Source organism: Lotus japonicus, chromosome 4, assembly GCF_012489685.1.
Source record: "Lotus japonicus ecotype B-129 chromosome 4, LjGifu_v1.2".
Lineage (NCBI taxonomy): Eukaryota > Viridiplantae > Streptophyta > Magnoliopsida > Fabales > Fabaceae > Lotus > Lotus japonicus.
Genome location: NC_080044.1, coordinates 4,778,728 through 4,799,163, shown reverse-complemented (window position 1 = coordinate 4,799,163; position 20,436 = coordinate 4,778,728). Strand labels below are relative to the sequence as shown.

Sequence of the window (20,436 nt, the reverse complement as noted above, 5' to 3'; positions counted from 1 at the left end):
TATAAGTACCTAAGGCATTACGATGCGTGAAATGTTAAGATCTAAGATAGTCTCTAGTTCAAAGCAATGAAATGTCTTGCATGCTCTCCTGCAGTATACTGGTAATTTAAGATGAGGTTAAAGCTTCAAGACATGTGTCTGGGATAATATATGCCGAAAATGTACCGTCGTAGGTTTACACCTAGTCTGAGGTGAGGTCCCCAAAGCGGGAAGTGGTGTGTCTCGTCACAGTTTGAAAGCTAATAGAGTAAATGAATGTGTGTGACTCTTTGACACGTGAGGATTAATTCATAGTGATTCTCTAAAGGTGACACAACAATGGTTTGCAAGGGTATGAAACAGTGACGGATGCAAGTAGACAACTATGAGGGCACTTGCCCTCACTTGAATATGGAAAATTACATTAGAAAAAAATTTTGAGTAGTAAAAGTATGTGAATTTTAATGATTTCTTTGATAAAAATTGCCCTCACTTATGTCTCACGTTACTAATTGCCCTCACTTGTGTCCCACATTGCTAAATGCTCTCACTTGAGTAGTAAAAGTATGTGGATTTTAATGACCCATTTAGTAAAAAATGTCTTTACTTGTGTCTTCTTTGGTAAAAAAATGTCTTCACTTCTAATAGTATATGGGCCTGTTTGGTATAGCGTTGAAGACTCCTAACGGGCGTTGCGTTTGAAATAACGTGGTTCACCTCTGATTTTTACCTGTTTGGTTTGGCGTTTTTGGAAACGCACCAACGCAGATCAGCACCAAAACGGCGTTGGACGAGAAGCGGAAAATTGGAGCGGTAGCGTCTGGCGTTCGCGTTAGAGAATTAAAGGCAAGCCATAATTTTTGGCTTTCACCAACCTGGGCTCCCCTGCACCTGCGAATTGCAGCTGTGGTTTGAGAGAAAGAGGAAAGCAACAGTGAAATAGCAAACGAAGAAGCAAAGAGGAAGATGCAAGGTCTCTTAAACCAAATTGAATTAAAAGTTGGTGTCCGTGTATCTTTTTTTTGACAGGTGGTGTCCCTGTATCTTGTTTCCTTTTTATTATTTTATTTTATTTTTAGTAATGAAAATTGAAAAATATTCATAATAAAGAAATAGTATAATTGTTCTGTACTAGGGAGATCTGACGTCGGAAACTGACAGAAAGTAAACCCTAGCAGAGTACTAAAAATATCACAAAAGGAATATTCTCATTAAATGTTTTTAAAGGTTAAGTTGTACAAGCTGATGACCTTCCCTTTTATAGAGGGTGAAGTCATGACATGGACTTTTCCTAAATGTGGGCCTGACAATCAGGGCCCAAATCCCTTTACATATAAGACAAATCCAAAGGAATCTTCCAGCTGGCTTGTGGGTCCATCATCTAAGGGAGGGCAATGAAGCTCGTTGTGTCGCACTTCCCGCCATGGCTATCTTCAATGGTTTATTGTTCATTTTGGGCGGGACATAATCTTCTTTATGTCCCGCCCAGTCCACATGCCCCCAAGACATGAGACTCGAGTAATGAGTCGAAATGTCTTCATCATGTCACCTAGTAGTTCGCCTCTATTGTTTATTCGTTCATCGCCATTTCAGTGTTCATTTATACGACGCCACTTTCGTGCGTCGCCACTTTTGTTGCCGTTTTGTAGATGGGCCGCCATTTGTCATAACCGTCAATCACGTCTTTTCAACTGACGCACGTAATCCTTATTTTCCGGGATTTCGTCATCATTTGCCATGAATGCGGTTGTGCGTCTCGAGGAGTTACACCTTTTCAGTTCATGCCTTTTCAAATTTCAAATCCCACGTCCTTTCACGATCTTTCCCCACTCATTCTCTCTCCTCCTTTTCTCTCTATAAAAACCCCTTTTCACATTTCATTTTTCACTTTCCTGAAACTTTCGTTCTGAAAACTTTTCACCGCAGCGCTCACTTTCTCTTCTTTGAACTCCGGTGAACCTTTCTTACTCCGGCCGTCGTCATTGCGCGGTGCTCCCCCATTGCCGACGTTCTCCTTTCTCAAATCCACAGTTCTTCCCCTGGTTAGTTCTTCCTCTTTCTTGAGACTCTTCGTTTACTTCTTTTTTCTGACTCTGTTCATCTTCTTTCTTCTTTTGACTCTGTTCATCTTCTTTCTTCTTTTGACTCTGTTCATCTTCTTTCTTTTTTTAGTTTGTTTATCTTCTTTCTTCTTTTTATGAAACTGCCTCGCATGTCGTTGCCAAACGCCAGCTTTTCTTCCCTAGAACTTTCTTCGCCCTCTACGGAGGAGGAAGTTGTTGCCCACACCATAATTGAAATTCACTCCTCGCCTTCTACCCACGACGATTCCGGTCCCGCCGGCTCTGTAGATTCAATTCTCTCCTCCAATGGAGAGTTGTCTTCACCTGAATGGCGCTCAAACGCGCATTTAGTTGAAGATAAGTGTCTCTTGCGTTCTATCTAGAGCAGTGTTGGGAGCCTTAATTCGCTTCGAATATCTGCCCAAGGGTTCACGAAGATAAACCCCGCCACCTCCAATAATGAAGACCTTCAGTTGAATGTTCTTCCATGTGGCGAGGATGACTGTGTTCTTTTGCGCAAAGAGCCAACCGATGAATCGCCTGATTTCTTTTTTGTTTATGGTTATTTCTTTTTAGACTTGAATATCAAACTTCCCTTCTCACCTTTTATATGTCACGTTCTTTCTTTTCTGAATGTGGCGCCTTGCCAACTCCAGCCCAACGCCTGGGGTTTTATCCGCTGCTTTGAAATTCTTTGTGAACACTTGAGTTTCACTCCAACCTATCCTTTGTTCTTCCTTTTCTATAAATCAGTCACCACTAAACCTACTTCTGTGAAATGGGTTCCACTTTTAGCCCGTAAGAACATGAGTCGGTTCACCGCCCTTAAAAGCCATTACAAAGTATGGCAGAAAAAATACTTTAAAGTTATGGAGTCGCTCGAAATAAAGAACTTGTTCCGAGATTCCGACAATAACCCTCTCTTCCCTTTTTACTGGACAAAAAACCCTCGCCGAAAAATATCTGTTTCATACGACGCCTTGGATGAATCTGAACAAGGCGTCGCCGATTACCTCCGCACACTACCAGTAATTTCTGGTCACGACTTGATTGAGGCGTCGAAATCCGGCACTTTAAATCAATTTTTTAGTAAGTTTATAATCTTTGCACGTAACTTATTTTTCTTTTTGTTCATGTATCTCGTCTAATTGGTGTTTTCCATACAGCTACGATGGGAAAAAGCAAGGTTGACGCGAACCCAATCAAGATGAAGGAATACCTCGCCCAGTCTGCTGCGGCGGCGAAGAAGAGGGCCGCCGAAACTGAGCAAAAGAAGAAGAATGAAGGTACTTCGGGTTCTGACAACGTCAGGGACCCTAAGCGTCAAAAAACTTCAGGTGCTGCTGGTGGTAAGCCTCTCCACCAATCGACTCTCGATCCAAAAAGTCATCCGGCTGAGAAAAAGAAGGGACATGACAATGTCCCGCCCCCTCAACAAGATTCAAGCGCGCTAATCAACCGCCCACCAACTCCATTTAACCAAGCTGGCTCTAGCTCAGCCATTGGTGGCGAGGCTCCTCCCCCCTTGCTGAACTTGTCGGATCCTCACTTCAATGGGCTGGAATTCATGACCCGTACTTTTGACAACCGGATTCACAAGGACATTTCCGGTCAAGGCCCCCCCAACATTGCTTCCGTGGCGATCCATCACGCGCTTTCTGCCGCCAGTACTGTGGCGGGAATGGCTCAGTGCGTGAAGGAGTTGATATCGGCCAAGAACCGTTATGAAAAGAAGGCGGCTGATTATAAGACTGCATATGAGCGAGCGAAGGCCGATGCTGAAACCGCCAACAAGAAGCTGAAGGCCGCCGAGGAGAAGTGTGCTAAGTTAGCTGATGACTTGGCTGCTTCTGACTTGCTCCTTCAGAAGACCAAGTCCCTAAAGGAAACCATCAACGACAAACACACTGCTGTTCAGGCCAAGTGTCAAAAACTGGAAAAGAAGTACGAACGCCTAAGTGCTTCCATCTTGGGGCGTGCTTCTCTCCAGTTTTCTCAAGGCTTTCTGGCGGCCAAAGAGCAAATTAGTGCGGTTGAGCCGGGCTTTGATCTTTCCCGTATTGGGTGGCTGAAGGAGATCAAGGATGGTCAAGTAGTTGGTGATGATGACATTAGCCTCGACCTCCTTCCCCAATTCGATGATGAAAGTGAGCCTGAAGAAGATGGCGAGGATGGGAATGAGCAGCACAAGAACGAGGATCACGAGAAGGAAGACCCTCAAGCTGGGACAAGCCAGGGCAACAACGCCAACAATGAGAATATGGCTTGAATTTGTAATTTGTTTTTATTTTGTTGAGTCATCTTTTATCTTTGGGGCCTTGCCCCTTTTGTCTTTTTTCATCCCAAATTATGTACGGACGTCGCCCCTTTTTCTTGCTTTTAATGAAGACCGTTTTAAATTTTGTTGTTACCTTGAGTTGTTATCAATTATTGTTGTTACTTAGGTCTATATACCTTAGTCGATTTTTCGACGAGGCTTGGTTTCTAGTGGCCACTAGAATTGCCAAGACTTGCAATATTGGATGGCGATACTTTCTTATTCCGAAAGGTTTATTCGCGGTATTATATACCTTGATACCATTTATTTTACATAAACTCGTAATATAAATTAAAAAATGGAAAAGCAACTTTTGTTGAAATAATCTTCATTTCTCTTTCATACATGAGAACAATTGTCTCCATTCTTTTTACATGCCGCCTCATTAAAAACCTCTCCAAAGAAAGGGAAAAAGAGTGCGGCTTCATTCACCTTTGGTTGTTTCTATTAACTAAAATACTGCTTTAGATGAGAGGCGTTCCATGTTCGTGGAACCTTTTGGCCATTTAGTTGTTCCAACTTATAAGCTCCTCCTCCAACATCGCCTATAATCCTGTAAGGCCCGCCCCAGTTGGGTGAAAGTTTGTTGTGTTTATCGGGTATTGTATTTTTTCGGAGCACTAAGTCTCCTACCCTCATTTTTCTTGGCACTACTTTCGTTGAGAATTTTCTTGCAACCTTCACTTTTCCCGCCTCATTCCTTATGTGAGCCTCACGTTGTTCCTCGGGCAGCATGACTAGATTTGCTATCAAATTTTCCCCGTTGTCATTCTCATTAAACCGAGCCACTCGCCAATTTTGGTTTTCAATTTCTACTGGGAGCATGGCGTCGGTCCCATAAGTTAAACGATACGGGGTTTCCTTTGTGCTTGTCTGTTAAGTGGTGTTGTATGCCCAAAGAACGCCTGGTAGTTCCTCCGCCCAAAGCCCTTTTGCTTCATCCAGTTTCTTCTTTAAACCTTTCAGGATAACCTTGTTAGCCGATTCAGCCTGCCCATTGGTTTGTGGATGTTCTACAGAGGCAAATCGCATCTCGATTCCCATTTCTGTACAAAATTCCCGGGTAACACTACTTGTGAATTGTGTTCCGTTATCCATTACTAATGCCATGGGGACCCCAAATCTACAAACAATCCTTCGCCACAAGAAGCTCCTGACCTTGGCGGCCGTGATTGTTGCCACTGCCTCGGCTTCTATCCACTTAGTGAAGTAATCAACCGCCACGATGATATATTTCATTTGTGCCTTCGCTACTGGGAATGGTCCCAAAATGTCTACCCCCCACATAGCAAATGGCCAAGGCGCCATCATGGTTGTTAACTCTTCTGGCGGAGCCTTGTGCAAGTCAGAGAAGACTTGGCATTTTTCACATTTCTTAACATACTCAAGACAGTCCTTCTTCATTGTCGGCCAATAAAATCCAGCTCTCACAATTTTCACCGCCAAGGATTTCCCACCTATATGGCTTGAACAAACACCTTCATGGACTTCCGCCATTATTCCATGGGCGTTCTTGGTGTCAACGCATTTGAGCATAGGGGACATAATTCCCCGCCGATACAACTCACCATCCACCACTGTGTAAAAACTGGCTTCCCTTCGTTTCGCTCTTGTGTTCACATCGTCATCCTTTGGAGGGTTTTCTAGGAAGATTTTGATTGACTCCATCCAAGAAGGCTCGCCTTCAATTACTGAATTGACTGCTTTCAACTTTATTTCTACCAAATCAATGCTCGGGCGAGGCAGGGTTTCCTGAATGACTGTTTGGTAATTGCCCAATCTCCCTGTGCTCGCCAATTTTGCTAACACATCGGCCCTCTCATTTTGGTCCCTCGGGACATGTTCTATCTTAATTTCTTTGACCTCCATCATCAATCTGTGTACCACTTCCAAGTATTTGGAAAGTTGCGGATCCTTTACTTGGTACTCGTCTTTCACCTGTTTAACCACTAACTGCGAATCTCCCTTGATAAATAACTTTTGTACCCCCAGCTCAATGGCTAGCCTTAAGCCGGCAATCAAAGCCTCATACTCAGATTGATTGTTGCTCGCCTTGAACTCGAACTTTAGAGACTGTTCAATGATCATTTTGTCTGGACTTTCAATTGTTATCCCAGCCCCACTTCCAGTCTTATTAGAGGATCCATCCACAGATAGGACCCATTCTCCTCGAGTCTTCTCGCCTTCCGTGGGTGTTAATTCCGCCACGAAGTCGATCAAACTTTGAACTGTGACTTGGCCCCTTGGCTCATATTGTATATCATATTCTGACAATTCCACTGACCAGCTAACCAATCGTCCTGACAAATCGGGTTTCTGAAGTACTTGTCTTAAGGGGACATCAGTTTTAACTTTAACTTGGAAACTTTGGAAATAAGGCCTAAGGCGCCTCGCAGTTTTCAAAATCGCCAATGCAGCCTTTTCAATTTTTTGGTACCGCAACTCTGCCCCCTGTAAAGTATGGCTCACGAAATATATAACTTTCTGCTTTTTTCCGCCCTCTTCTTGGAGCAACACTGTACTCACCGCCTTGTCAGTAACTGCTAGATAGAGCACTAATGGAAAGCCTGGTGTTGGCTTGGAAAGTACTGGCAATGTGGCCAATGATTCCTTTAATTTGGTAAAAGCTTGTTCGCATTCCTCTGGCCACTGAAACTTTGAATTCTTTTTTAAGCATGTGAAGAATGGGGCCGCTTTGTCACCCGCCATTGGCAAGAAACGTGACAAGGCGGCCATTCGTCCTGTCAAACGCTGAACTTCTTTGACACTTGTTGGGCTTTTCATCTCTAAGATCGCCCTTCCCTTATCAGGATTCACTTCTATTCCTCTCGATGTCAACATGAATCCCAAGAACTTTCCTCCCTGGATCCCAAAAGAACACTTCTCAGGATTCAACTTCATTTGATATGTTCTTAATTGAGTAAACGCTTCCTTAAGATCGCCGCCATGATCACTGGCCCTGGCGGACTTTACAATCATGTCGTCCACATATACCTCCATATTCCTGCCCACTTGTTTTGAAAAGATTTTATCCATGAGCCGTTGGTACGTAGCTCCTGCATTCTTCAATCCAAAAGGCATTGTCTTGTAACAGTAATTCGCCTGATTGGTCATAAATGTTGTACTCTCTTCATCCGATGGATGCATCATGATTTGATTGTAGCCCGAATAAGCATCCATGAGACTTAAAAGTTCATTCCCCGACGCTCCATCCACAAGCTTATCGACATTGGGAAGTGGATATGAATCTTTAGGACACACTTTGTTCAAGCTTGTGTAGTCCGTGCACATTCGCCACTTCCCATTGGATTTCTTGACCATCACAACATTGGCGAGCCATGTCGGGTACTGCACCTCACGGATGAAGCGGGCCTTGATTAGTTTCTCAGTCTCTAATTGTACTGCCTTATTCTTTTCATCACTCATTCTCCGCCTTGGCTGGATGACTGGGGTCGCCCCTGGTCGAATAGCCAATTTGTGAGTGATCACATTGGGGTCAATCCCTGGTACATCATTGATGGTCCATGCAAAGAGATCCAAATTATTACCCAGCAGGGTGATCAACCTTTCCTCTTGCTCCTTTGTCAAACTGCTGCCAATCTTTAAAATTTTATCCTTAATTTGCACTTGCTTGGTTTCTTCCAGAGGTTGTGGGCGGAAATCATCAGCATCGTCTCTTGGATCCAAACTGAACCCCTCTTGCGGAAAGATTTCTGTGATTCTGTGACTTTCTTTGGCGGCCTTACGCCCATAAAGCGCCACACTTCTTAGATAACATTCTCTTGCTGCATTTTGGTCCACATGTAATACCCCAACCTTTCCATTGCAGGCTGGATATTTAACAGTCAAATGAGCTGTCGAAATGACCGCACATAGCTTGTTGAGGGTGTCACGTCCCAAGAGTACATTGTAGTTGGCTCTGCACGCCAGGACTAAGTACTTCACTTGAAATTTCTTTACAAACTCTCCTTCGCCAAAAGCAGTTGGTATTTCCACATATCCTCGAACAGTGACACGGTCCCCTGTAAACCCTACCAAGGTTCCTTTATACGGCCTCAAGTCTGACTCTTTTAGCCCCAGGCGATCAAAGGCATCTCCATAAATGATATCCGCCGAAGACCCCTGGTCTAAAAATACTTTCTTCGTGACATAATTGTTAACCCTGATTGTTACCACAATTGGGTCGTTGTCATGGGGAATCACGTGCGCAAAATCCTGAGGAGTGAATATGATAGGGGAGTGATTCACCCAACACTCGCCTTCGCTTGCCTCATGTACTGAGTGTACTGCCGCCACATAGCGCTTTCTAGCCTTACTTGAAATTGCACCCCCGCCAAATCCTCCTGCAATAGATGAACATTCCCCAACAGGATCGCCCAACTCCTCCACTATCTCCTTGCCTTTGCCTTTGTCTCCTTGGGTGATCCTAGCGACTTCTGGCGTTGCTGTGTCTTTAACGAAGTTTGCCAGATGACCAGCCTTAATCAATCGATCAATTTCCCGCCTCAAATTCCAACAATTATCCGTCGTATGCCCCAACGCTTTGTGGTACTCGCACCACCTATTGGTATCTACATTAGCTGGCGGTCGCCGCGGTGGTGGCGGGTACTGCACAACATTTGTCTGCCCAACGACCCTTAAAATGGTGCTTAAGGGCGCATTTAACTTTGTAAGTGGAACTGGAGCTGGCGTAGTACCATGCTGACCAGTTGTGGCTGCAGCGGGACCTTGAGAATTACGGTGCCATGTATTTTGAAATCCTGGTTTGGAGTTTTGATATGGTCCCGGTCTTGGTACACGGGGGGTTTGTGCTACCCTGGTTTCCTTCCCTGCCTTAGGTTTATCCTGCGAAACCCCGCCGGAATGGGCTTGCTTGCGTCCTTCCTCTCTTTCTTGTTTTTTCTGATCATCCTGCTCAATTAATATGAATTCCTGAACACGAGCACGAAGGTCCATCATGTCTTTTGCCGGTCGCCTCGTCAAGTCCCGATTCAAGTCACCCGCACGAAGACCATTTTTGAAAGACGCCAAGCAAACATCCGGATTGTCCTCCTCCAGTTGAACCGCCATTTTACTAAATCGCGCCATGTAACTCTTGAGCTTCTCCCCTGGCTGTTGATGTATGCTGATAAGATCAAACATGGTTGCCTTGGTAGTTTTATTGGCGGAGAATTGAGTTAAGAACTTTGTGGACAAATCAGTAAAATTGTCAATGGAGAAGGGCGGTTGACGGATGAACCATTGCATCGCCATCCCCTTGAATGTTGATGGTAACAACCTACACTTCACCTCATCTGTTGCTCCTCCAATAACCATTTTCGTGTTAAAATAACGCAAGTGTTCCATAGGGTCTGAGTCGCCTGAAAAGGCGTCCAATGCCATCGTTTGCAGATGTTTTGGTATGCCCACCCGTGTGATGGCGGGAACAAAAGGCTGGAATTCAACAACGTCTTCGGCCTCGAGCCGTTGTTCTTGCTTATAGTCTTGTCGTTGAGTTAAGTACTGTACCTGGGCTTGCAACTGCTCGTTCTGGCTTTGTACTTTTTGCAAAGTGTCCAACATTTGTTGCAAGGCCGCCAGAGTGATTCCCGTCACCACCTCTGGCACTTTTCTCGGAACGCTGGTTTTGAGGTCATCCAGATTTACGTACTCAGGCGGCGCTGATCGTCGCCTGACTCCTGGATCTGATCTAGCTATCAAATCTGAAGGTCTTCCTGGAGCTGCATTCACCAACGAGACCGGTGACTGCGCCACCGAGTGAACCCCCGCCGAAGAAGCCTCCTGCTCCGGTTCTTGAGGTACTTCGCGGTTGTTGTACCGTCCACCGTCGCGGCCGCCGTGACGACCACCCCTCCGGCGATGATCGCGGCGACCCACACCACATGAACGAGTTTCCATGGATCTTAAAACGCACCCTCTATGTCAAGTAGTAGATCAAAGTAAGACCCACAGACGGCGCCAATGTTCTGTACTAGGGAGATCTGACGTCGAAGACTGACAGAAAGTAAACCCTAGCAAAGTACTAAAAATATCACAAAAGGAATATTCTCATTAAATGTTTTTAAAGGTTAAGTTGTACAAGCTGATGACCTTCCCTTTTATAGAGGGTGAAGTCATGACATGGACTTTTCCTAAATGTGGCCTGACAATCAGGGCCCAAATCCCTGTACATATAAGACAAATCCAAAGGAATCTTCCAGCTGCCTTGTGGGTCCATCATCTAAGGGAGGGCAATGAAGCTCGTTGTGTCGCATTTCCCGCCATGGCTATCTTCAATGGTTTATTGTTCATTTTGGGCGGGACATAATCTTCTTTGCGTCTGGCGTTTGCGTTAGAGAATTAAAGGCAAGCCATAATTTTTGGCTTTCACCAACCTGGGCTCCCCTGCACCTGCGAATTGCAGCTGTGGTTTGAGAGAAAGAGGAAAGCAACAGTGAAATAGCAAACGAAGAAGCAAAGAGGAAGATGCAAGGTCTCTTAAACCAAATTGAATTAAAAGTTGGTGTTCGTGTATCTTTTTTTTGACAGGTGGTGTCCCTGTATCTTGTTTCCTTTTTATTATTTTATTTTATTTTTAGTAATGAAAATTGAAAAATATTCATAATAAAGAAATAGTATAATTTATGATTTTATTATATATAATTTATTTGAAACTATATTTAATAATATAAATATAATTTATTTTTTTAATTATAGTGCCAAACATGAGTTCAATTAATATCATCCAAACGATATTCATTTTTTTTAAATCACGTTTGTTACAAATCATCCAAACATAAATCACGTTTACTCAAACATAATTTTACTCAAAATCATTTTAACAAAATCACGTTAATTCAAACACTATGTTTCTAAAGGGATGCCAAACGGGCACTATGTTATTTTTTTTATTACAAATTTATATGTATATATTGCCCTCACTACATAAAATTTCTGGATCCGTCACTGGTATGAAATGTCGTTTTTACACTCACTCGGGAAGTGAAAGATCAACTCTACCCTCAGTTCAATCCCTTTAAATCAGAAAATTGAGCATCATTTCACGTTCTTCCATACTCACCATCTTTGCTAAGTATCTCCCTTTGGACATTGCCCTATACCTTTGTGCCAGTTGGTGTGGCAAGCGACTAGTGTAATGGTTCATATTTTGAAGAAAAAAAGGTCAAATGTTAAACAAACAGTAGATAGAATCACAATGGTAAGTATAGATATGGGAATGAAGTGTTCAAACAATTCACTGTCCCCAGCAAAAGAACCTGCGATGCAGTGACTTAGAAGTTAAAAAAAAGTTGTCATAGAGAAGGATATATTCATTAACCCTCTGAACAAGGTAGAACAACTACCAGAATAAATACTAGGTAATACAGGTTCTGTTCCCCAAATTCCTTTCAACTTTCAAGCAGTCTCCCTACTGTCAATTAAACTACCAATCTACACACAGACTTTTCTACCCCGAGCATTTGTAGCAATAGTGAAAACTCAACTACCTCTAAGCTCATCTACCCCCATAATATTTTCCAAGTGCTTCCTCCCATTTAAGTGAGAGGCCAGGTCACCCTTACTAGTGCAGCAGACATTACAGACTTCACACCTAAAATTGGAATATTTCACCTTAGCATATTGAGACAGGATCTTTTGCATTTCTTTCACCTTATTATGATCCATGACTTCGTTTCCCTTCAAACCAGTGTTAACAATACTCTCTCCCTTATTGGTCTTGTAACTTAGCTGATAATTGGTAATGATGTTCTTCTGTTTCTGTTCCTCTTTGGGAAGATCAATTTTCAGCTTCTGAGTCACAGGTCGAGTCTTTGCTCTTAAAGCTTGATAAGTTTCCCAGTGTTTCTTCCCATGTAAGTGGGATTTCAAGTTTTTCTCGCTCGAAGCTTTTATCTGACACAAAGCGCAAGTCCACTCTTTTTGCACTTCCTTATGTGTTGAACTCTGAGAAAACTCTTCACTGGCGCTGCCTTTCACTCCTATTCCTTTATTTTCCACCATGGTTGATGAAGCATTATGGCTTGCTGCAAGGTTAGGTGAGGAAGGAATATCCTGCAATATTCAAGAGTAGTTTACAGGTTAAGCACTTATTGCAACCTCACCAACATGATTGGAAGAATGCATAATTTTGAATACTTTCCATATATAAACTATGGTAAGTTAACACATGCATATCAGGAGAAGGAAAATTTATCCTTGAAACCTTACTTGCTTGCCAGCAGGAATTTCTTTTTTCTCAATGACCTCCAAATCTTTAATGTCTTTGTGCTCTGTTTGGAGCATTTTTTCATTTTTCTGCACAATCTGCTATTTCAGTAAGTACTTTGAATGCCATAAGAAAACTTAGATGGGAAGAACACTAAAACAAGAACTACAAAAATTATATTAATGTCACAGCTACACTTGTAACATCAACAATTTACCTGTTGCATTTCTTTATTACAAGTAACTCTAATCGCATTTGTTGCTTCTGCATCAGGTTTATCTGTTGTGTCCTTTGAAATGAAAAAACAAAAGAAAGAAAGAGAATTAGCTTCTAGTCAATGCCATACACTTCAATATAGAGACATAAACATGCTTCCCTAAAATATTTGTATAGGGTCATAGCATTTGGAGAATTTTACTCCAACCAATTTATATAACATGCTGCCACATAGCTGTTTACCTTGCTAGCATTGAATTTCTCCAAGGCTTCAGTTCCATTATCTTTTATATATTTCTCTTCTTGCAGTAAAAAGTTTTCTTTCTTGACAAAAAACTTCCTCCATCTGCATATGTCTGTTTGTGGTTTCATGGAGATCCATGAGCAAATAAGGTTATTATACACGTTTGAAGCTCGTCCGAAGTCGGGTATGATGAGCCAGAAGATGATCATTAGCTTCATGTAAGGCCAGCACTGAAACCTAATGTTAAGCATAGGAGTTAAGTAGTTTAAACAAATCAACAAATTGACAAAATGAAAACAGAAATTATTTGTTATGCTACAAGTACAAACTTTGTTTAATAAAATCATATAATTGAGTATTAGATGATAAAAAGTAACAACAACAACTGGTACTGGTAACTTCAGAAAATGAAAATACTGTTAATCTGCAGACACAGAAATCCTAAGAGAATCTGGACATATTAGATTACAAACTAAAGTGTTCACTGTTCAAACCAACTCAAACTCTTCAAATAAAGCCTTGAATTTCTTAAGTGTTGCATTGAAGGTTGACAACTGGTACTGGTAACTTCAGAAAATGAAAATACTGTTAATCTGCAGACACAGAAATCCTAAGAGAATCTGGACATATTAGATTACAAACTAAAGTGTTCACTGTTCAAACCAACTCAAACTCTTCAAATAAAGCCTTGAATTTCTTAAGTGTTGCATTGAAGGTTGACAAATGTCGCATAAGTTACAATTCAAGATTAACCAATTTAATCAGAAATCACAAATTGCTTTCCACTTGCAAAATCAAGTTTCCAGGAGTTAGGTTGAGTAAAGGAAAATAGAAATGGTTCTTGAAGGCTTGAAGCCACATTTCAATTCTCTTGGATTAAAACAGACTAGGAGTCTTAGAAGGAATTTCATGCCCAAATCTTTGTAGGTTGCACATTGGAGGTGCATTGATAATCTAGGAGTTCAATCAGGTTCTCAATCCCAGTAAAAGAATATGAACAAGTAGAAATGTAGAATTCTCATCATTGTAGAAGAAATATTATAGGGTAAACGATTTACCATTGGAGAAGTCTCATAAAAGCATACTCAAACAGGTATAACAATGAGAGAAGTATCCAATATGAGATCAAATTCCTCATTTCCTTGTTGGAATCAGTCTCAATTGCTTGTACGGAAGCACACCTATCACAAACACACAAACCATAATCACAAAAAACAGTATAACTAAAACATTTTAAGGGTTACAACTTTTTTATCACATCAAAAATGGGTAAGGAGATTAATGAAGATAACACTAAAAGAGACAAAGGGTTAGTGGGAATTTTTCACACTCAAAGATAAAGGGAGAAATTAAGTAACTTACATAGGATACCCCAGAGCAAGAAGAGGCCTAGAAAATGAAATAAGAAACAAAGACAAATGATTAGCTTGCATTGAGAACACTGAATAAGTAAATATGAAGATGTATGTGAAAATATAAGTTTTTTTCTTTATATAAATGTGATCAAATTCAGAAATTACTATAAAGCAAGGAAACGAAGTATAAGCGTGTTCATACCATGCAAAATGGTGAATGCATTTGAGAGCCAAATTGAGAAACCATAGAGTAGCCATTGAATTCAACTTCAACCTTGTTACTGCAATTGCCAACCAAGGCTTTTAAAGGAAGAGGAAGAAGGAGAATAAAACGATGGAGTTTGTATTGGAATTGGAAAGAACATGGAAGAGGTAAAGAGAAGTCTTCGCTAGTAAGTCAAGTACAGTAGTTAATGAAAGTTAGTGGAGAAACACACACACAACGAAGGGACACATACATACATGTACTCTAACTACACGGATTCTACGGTCACGAGTTTATAACCGTCCGATCAAAATGTGAAAAGCAATTAGTCCCTCCCTGTCTTAAACTTAATCCTTTTCTTTTCAAAAAAAAAAAAACTTAATCATTTTATAGTGACACGCGAACAAAGAAGGATTACTTCTTGAATTTCTAAATTTGTCTTTAACCACATGAAAATGCAAGACTTGGAGAATGGAAAGAGTGGGAAAGAGAGCCATTATAATCAATGGGACACACTTACCTATTCAGAAATAAATAAGGATTGGTGTAGTGTACCGGAAAGTGCACCTGGCGGTATCAGAGTTCCAAAATTGGGGTCGTTTGTCGCTTAGTTCTGATTTTCTCAAGCAGCAGTATAAAAACAGATCGAGGTTGTGAGACTGGTAGAGTTATGCGTTGATGGCAACATGGTTGTGGGCTCAAATGCTATTGGGGTAGCGGTGTGCTAAGGGACAAGGTGGGTCGATGGGTTTCCGGCTTTGCCATGGCCTTTGGAACAGGTGATGCATTCATGGCTAAATTGCAGGCTCTGCATGAAAGTCTCCAGCATGTGTGGGGACTTCGTTTTGTTTTTTATAGGTAAATGTTAATGGTTAGTTGTTATTAAGTTAGAAAATTCCTTCAAATTTTTCTTCCAGGATTCGAACCCTGACCTTCCCCTCCCCAACCCTTGTGTTCCCTAGTTCTTACCACTTGAGCTATCGCAAAGTCAGGTGTTTCTCAAGTTGTGCAGAACTTGTGGATGTGGTGAATGGGGAGCATGATATCTCTCACTTTTGACAACAAGGTACCATTTAGCAGGTCTAGGAGCTTCTCCATTGGAAGTGGGTGGTCTCTGTTCAGCATATTCCTCGAGAAAGAAACATGGTGGCAGATTGGTTAGCTAAATATGTGAAGCGACATGGCGGTAAAAGGCATATTAGGAGGTTTTCACCTTCCAATTTTGTGCCTCTGTTGTGCCATGATATTCTAGTTTAGTTTGTTGTTGTTATTTCCTATGTAACAAAAAAGAAGAATAATATTGTGAAAAAATAACTAATATGGTTCAAAGTTCAGCTGGGTTCATATAAAAAGGATTAATGTACCCCCTCATTTAGTTATTATATTAAGGAATAAAAGAAGTATATTAAAAAAACTCTTAATGCTCATATACGAAAAAACCAAATATCACCTTTATCGAAAGAATAACCTCATATCTCATTATTTCACTGGCATTTATGTAAGATGAAGTAAACTTGTACTCTCTCGTTCTTTTTTAAGTGTCATTTAAGCATAAAGCTCTCCAATCAAAATAGTGGATTGTTAGAGTTTTTTTCTCATTCTACCATCTCACATCCCAATCATAAAGTCATAAAGCTCTCCAACCAAGACAGTGAATTGTTAGTTTTTTTTTCAGTCTCATATATTATTAAACTATTTACCACTCTCACTCAATCATAAAGTCATAAAGTTCTTCATAGTTATTGAGAAAGAAGAATTTTATGGAAAATGTGAAGTGGAGTTATTGAGAAAGTAAGAGTATAATTGACAAATTGTAACCTTAAAACATCAAAATTACAGTTAAATAGGAACAAAAAAATTCTTCTAAAACGATACTTAAAAAGAAACGAAGGGAGTAATAATGATTAAGGAATAAGAGATTTTTTTTAATTTTTTAATCTTAGCTAAGGTATTCCCACTATCAGCGACCCTGAGAATAAACTCTTACTTCATGGTGAACACACTATCTAAGGCTATGCTTGGAGATGCTTAGTTGAAGAGTTAGCTGATAGCTAATATCTTAAAACTTAAAAGCTAGCTAATTGTAAAAAAAAATGTTTGACAAAACTAATTGTTGAACAACCTGAAATAGTAAAATGAAAAAAAAAAACCAGATTTTTTTTGTGAATAAAAAAAGCCATATATATATTAATAATTTTATATTTAAAATTACTTTATTTACCATCAAATATTAATTTTAAAATAATTATCATTTTAAGTTTTTTAGCTTATTTCAAAATTTTTATTACAAAAATATAATAGTATTTTTTAATATTTTTATTATATCAATCGGTCAATAAAAATACATCATATTTTAATTAATAAATAAAAAGTTTAAGGTGAGTGTGATAAAGCTACCTCAAGTAGCTTATTGAAAAAGTTTAAGATGCTAAAATAAGTTTTTTATCAAACACTTTAAAAGATTTTTTTAAGTTAGTCAAATAAACATTAAACTAGCTAAAATTCTTCCAAACATTAGGAGCTTAAGCGGTGGGTGACATGCTAAAGAGTCTTTCCCATTCACATAGGTTAAAATTAATTTGAACCCTAACCACTTATTATAGGGACAGTGTCGAACCACTGCACCAGCTCAATTAATATAGAATGAGCATGTCTTATTTGTATTTTTTTACATCTTATTTGTATCTACGTGTAACGAATTACAATCACTCTAAATAATTATTATTATAAAATTTATTAGTTTCACACTCTTTATAAAAAATTGAAAATCCACCCAGATATATTATGTTGCATTCCACTCATTGTTATGTCTCAAAAAAAAAACAATATGTGAATTTTATAGAATGAGAACCAAATTGAAGGTTAATTGACTTCCTTTTGTAACCAAAAAAAAAAATTGAAGATTAATTATATGGGTAATTGCATTCAAATTCCCCTGAGGTTTATCATTATTGCACTGATCTCTTCTTAATTTTGTAAAAATGCACAGACCTCCCATCTTTCATATACGCATCCTTTAGAAAAATAAAGAGTGTTGAGTGTTACAATGATAAATCTTAGGGGAGGTTCATGAAAGGATAATAAACCCTAGGAGAGACTAGTGCAGTGTTCTCAATAAATAATTAAGGGCGATTAGTGTCTTATTAAATAATAGAAAGGATATTTATGCATCAATGATAAATTTCAGGAGAGATTTGCAATTTCCCCTTAATTATATGGTGTATCTTCATTTTGGTCGAGTTTTTGGGGCATGTATAATAGTATAATTTATACATGATAATAATATATAAAAATGGAAAAGATTAAATTGAAAATTATTACGAATATATGTTTTTAATGTAAGAAATATTTAATCTACAAAATCTTTAGGTTAAAAAGTTCAATTTCTAAGCGTATCACTTTTGGGAAGTCTTATTACCTTCACCACACCTAAAACAAAAATTATGCCAAGAATTCAAAGTTGAATCCAAGTGAATGCGCAACCCAGTTAAATACATAGTAGGGAGAATTTTACCGCCTAAAGTTAATTGCTTCAACCCACAATATGATACTTGTGGTCAAAACAAAAAAAACATGTCAAAATATGGTTGATATAGGCTATGTTTATCATGTCATTTCAGCTAGCTTATAGCTTATTTGACTAGCTTAAAAGTTCCATAAAAATGTTTGGTAAATGAGCTTATTTCATTAGCTTAAAGCTTTAGCTACCTGAACTATCTCAGGTAGCTTAAAGCTTAAAGCTTATAGCTTATTAAATATATTCTCATTTTTATCCTTATTATTTTATTAAAATTCCACCTTTAGCCTTATTTGTTTTTTACTAAACCTATTTACTTATCAGTTATCACTTATCACACTTGTCTCATATGCACACCGTTCCCGCACACAAATAATTACTACTTTAAAATAAATAAAAAAATTCATATCATAAATTACTAATTATTTTTTTCTTCTATTTAATTTAATAAAAATATAGAAAATTAAATAAGTAAAAATTAATATTATATTTTTAAGATGATAAATAACTTGAGTGAAATTAAAATATTTATAATAATTTTGATATTAATATCATATAGGTATTAATGTGAAAATAAAGTAATGTGAAATATAAAAAGAATTATACAAGTATGTCCTTTTATGTCATTTTACAATTTCAGCTTGTTCAACAGCTAGTTTTACCAAACATTTTTTGTTCCAATTATGTAGCTTTTCAGCTTTTAGCTATCAGCTAGCTTATCAACTTTCAGCTTTCAGCTAGCTTATCAGCTAGGCGGGCCAAACATAGTCATAGTTGCATATAAGAATTTAATGGTAATACATTGTCAGTGTAAACTTTTTTACACAGACATCCAATGATGAACCGTCAAATCAGAGAATAAGCTTTAAATTTAATTAAAATAAAAATGAACATAAATGCTTTTGAACACGTGACATTCGGTTATTAGATGTCTGTGTAAAAATAATTTACACTGTTAGTGCACAACCATTAAACTCACAACTTAAATTCTTAAAGTAGTTGCATTTTTTATTGTGTACTATATACTATAATCTTTTTACCATTATATTAATGACAATAATAATTCCATGCTGATGAGGTGATTTTCTTGTTCAAGTCAGTTCAACACTATTAGGCATCTCCAATGTTAGTTCTTAGTTCTTAACATTATTTATGTGGGTCCGTACTTCTACATGTGCTTAAGCAATTATTTGCAAATTTTGATCCAACCATGAGTTTTTAGTTTTTAGTTCTTAGCACTATTCATCCGATCCCATAATATTATTACATTAATATTTTTTATTTCCATATAATTTTGATTTAAATTTTAATTTTAATTCAATACTTAAATTAAATGAATGAGAGAGAAAAAATAATTTTTTATGCTAAGAACTAAAAAAGTAAAACATCTTATATAAGAGCTAGTTCTTATTTTTAAGAACTAAGAACTACATGTTAGCCCCTCCAGTGGTTAAGAACTCAATTCTTAACGCTTAACTAAAAAATAAGAATTAAGAATATTGCATTGGAAATTCTCTTAGTGGATGTATTTGGGTTTTCTATTAATTGAATAAGGTATTTCCCTCAATTTCATAAAAAAAGGCATTTCCCTTAAAAACAATTTAATAACATTAATAAAACTACATATATTTCATTAGAGTCTACAAAACTTCTGATTTGATGCCATACAAACTTCCTCAATTAACGTAAAAATTAAAATAGTCAAACAGTATTATAAAACTTCATGAATATTGAAAAAAAATTGAAAGATGCATAACTCCATAAAGTTGAATAGTATTATTAACTTCCATTAATAATACTAAATATATTTGTAATTAATGAGTTACAAATACTCAAATAGTATTATAAAAACTTCCATGAATATTGAAAGCAAAAATTGTTTCAATAAAAATAAAGAAAGCAAAAATTGAAAGATGTATAACTCCATAAAGTTGAATCAATTGGTTACCCCCAAGGGAATTGGATACGATATAAAATTTATTTACATCGTTTTCAAGAACAGATTCATTAAGGATTTTACCCCTAGCCCACTATGTAGGTCACATACATGATACGGGAACTTAATCAATCAATTAGGTATCAATTATCAATTATATATCTTTCTCTATTTTTGGTGCTAACACCAACTTAATTCTCAAAAGCAAAGATAAAGTATCGCTGTTTTGCAAAGGTCTAAAACTACTAATGGTCGTTAATCGTTTCACGTTAGTTTCAACCAAAACCAAGTGCCGTTTTAATGTATTTGGACGAATGGCAAAATCGTATTAAACAGATAAAAATATGACCTTTGTCATAACTCCACCCTTTAAAACCCCCCAAGGTTGCACCCATTCC

The 20,436-nt window shown here is 38.4% G+C and overlaps 1 protein-coding gene across 2 annotated transcripts; it reads right to left on the bottom strand.

Moving 5' to 3' along the window:
- Positions 1-11,563: 11,563 nt before the first annotated feature.
- On the bottom strand, positions 11,564-14,827 carry LOC130715590 (uncharacterized). Of its 2 annotated transcripts, none has more exons than XM_057565711.1 (7): positions 14,583-14,827; positions 14,388-14,414; positions 14,084-14,206; positions 13,025-13,262; positions 12,783-12,854; positions 12,568-12,654; positions 11,564-12,411 (listed from the first exon to the last, which is right to left on the bottom strand). In XM_057565711.1, the coding sequence occupies exons 1-7, from the start codon at positions 14,636-14,638 to the stop codon at positions 11,839-11,841; spliced, it is 1,176 nt and encodes a 391-aa protein (XP_057421694.1). In that variant the 5' UTR covers positions 14,639-14,827; the 3' UTR covers positions 11,564-11,838. The 2 variants fall into 2 exon arrangements, with proteins under 2 accessions (XP_057421694.1, XP_057421692.1); XM_057565709.1 differs by having other exon boundaries at positions 11,565-12,411; positions 12,568-12,663; positions 14,583-14,825.
- Positions 14,828-20,436: the final 5,609 nt, after the last annotated feature.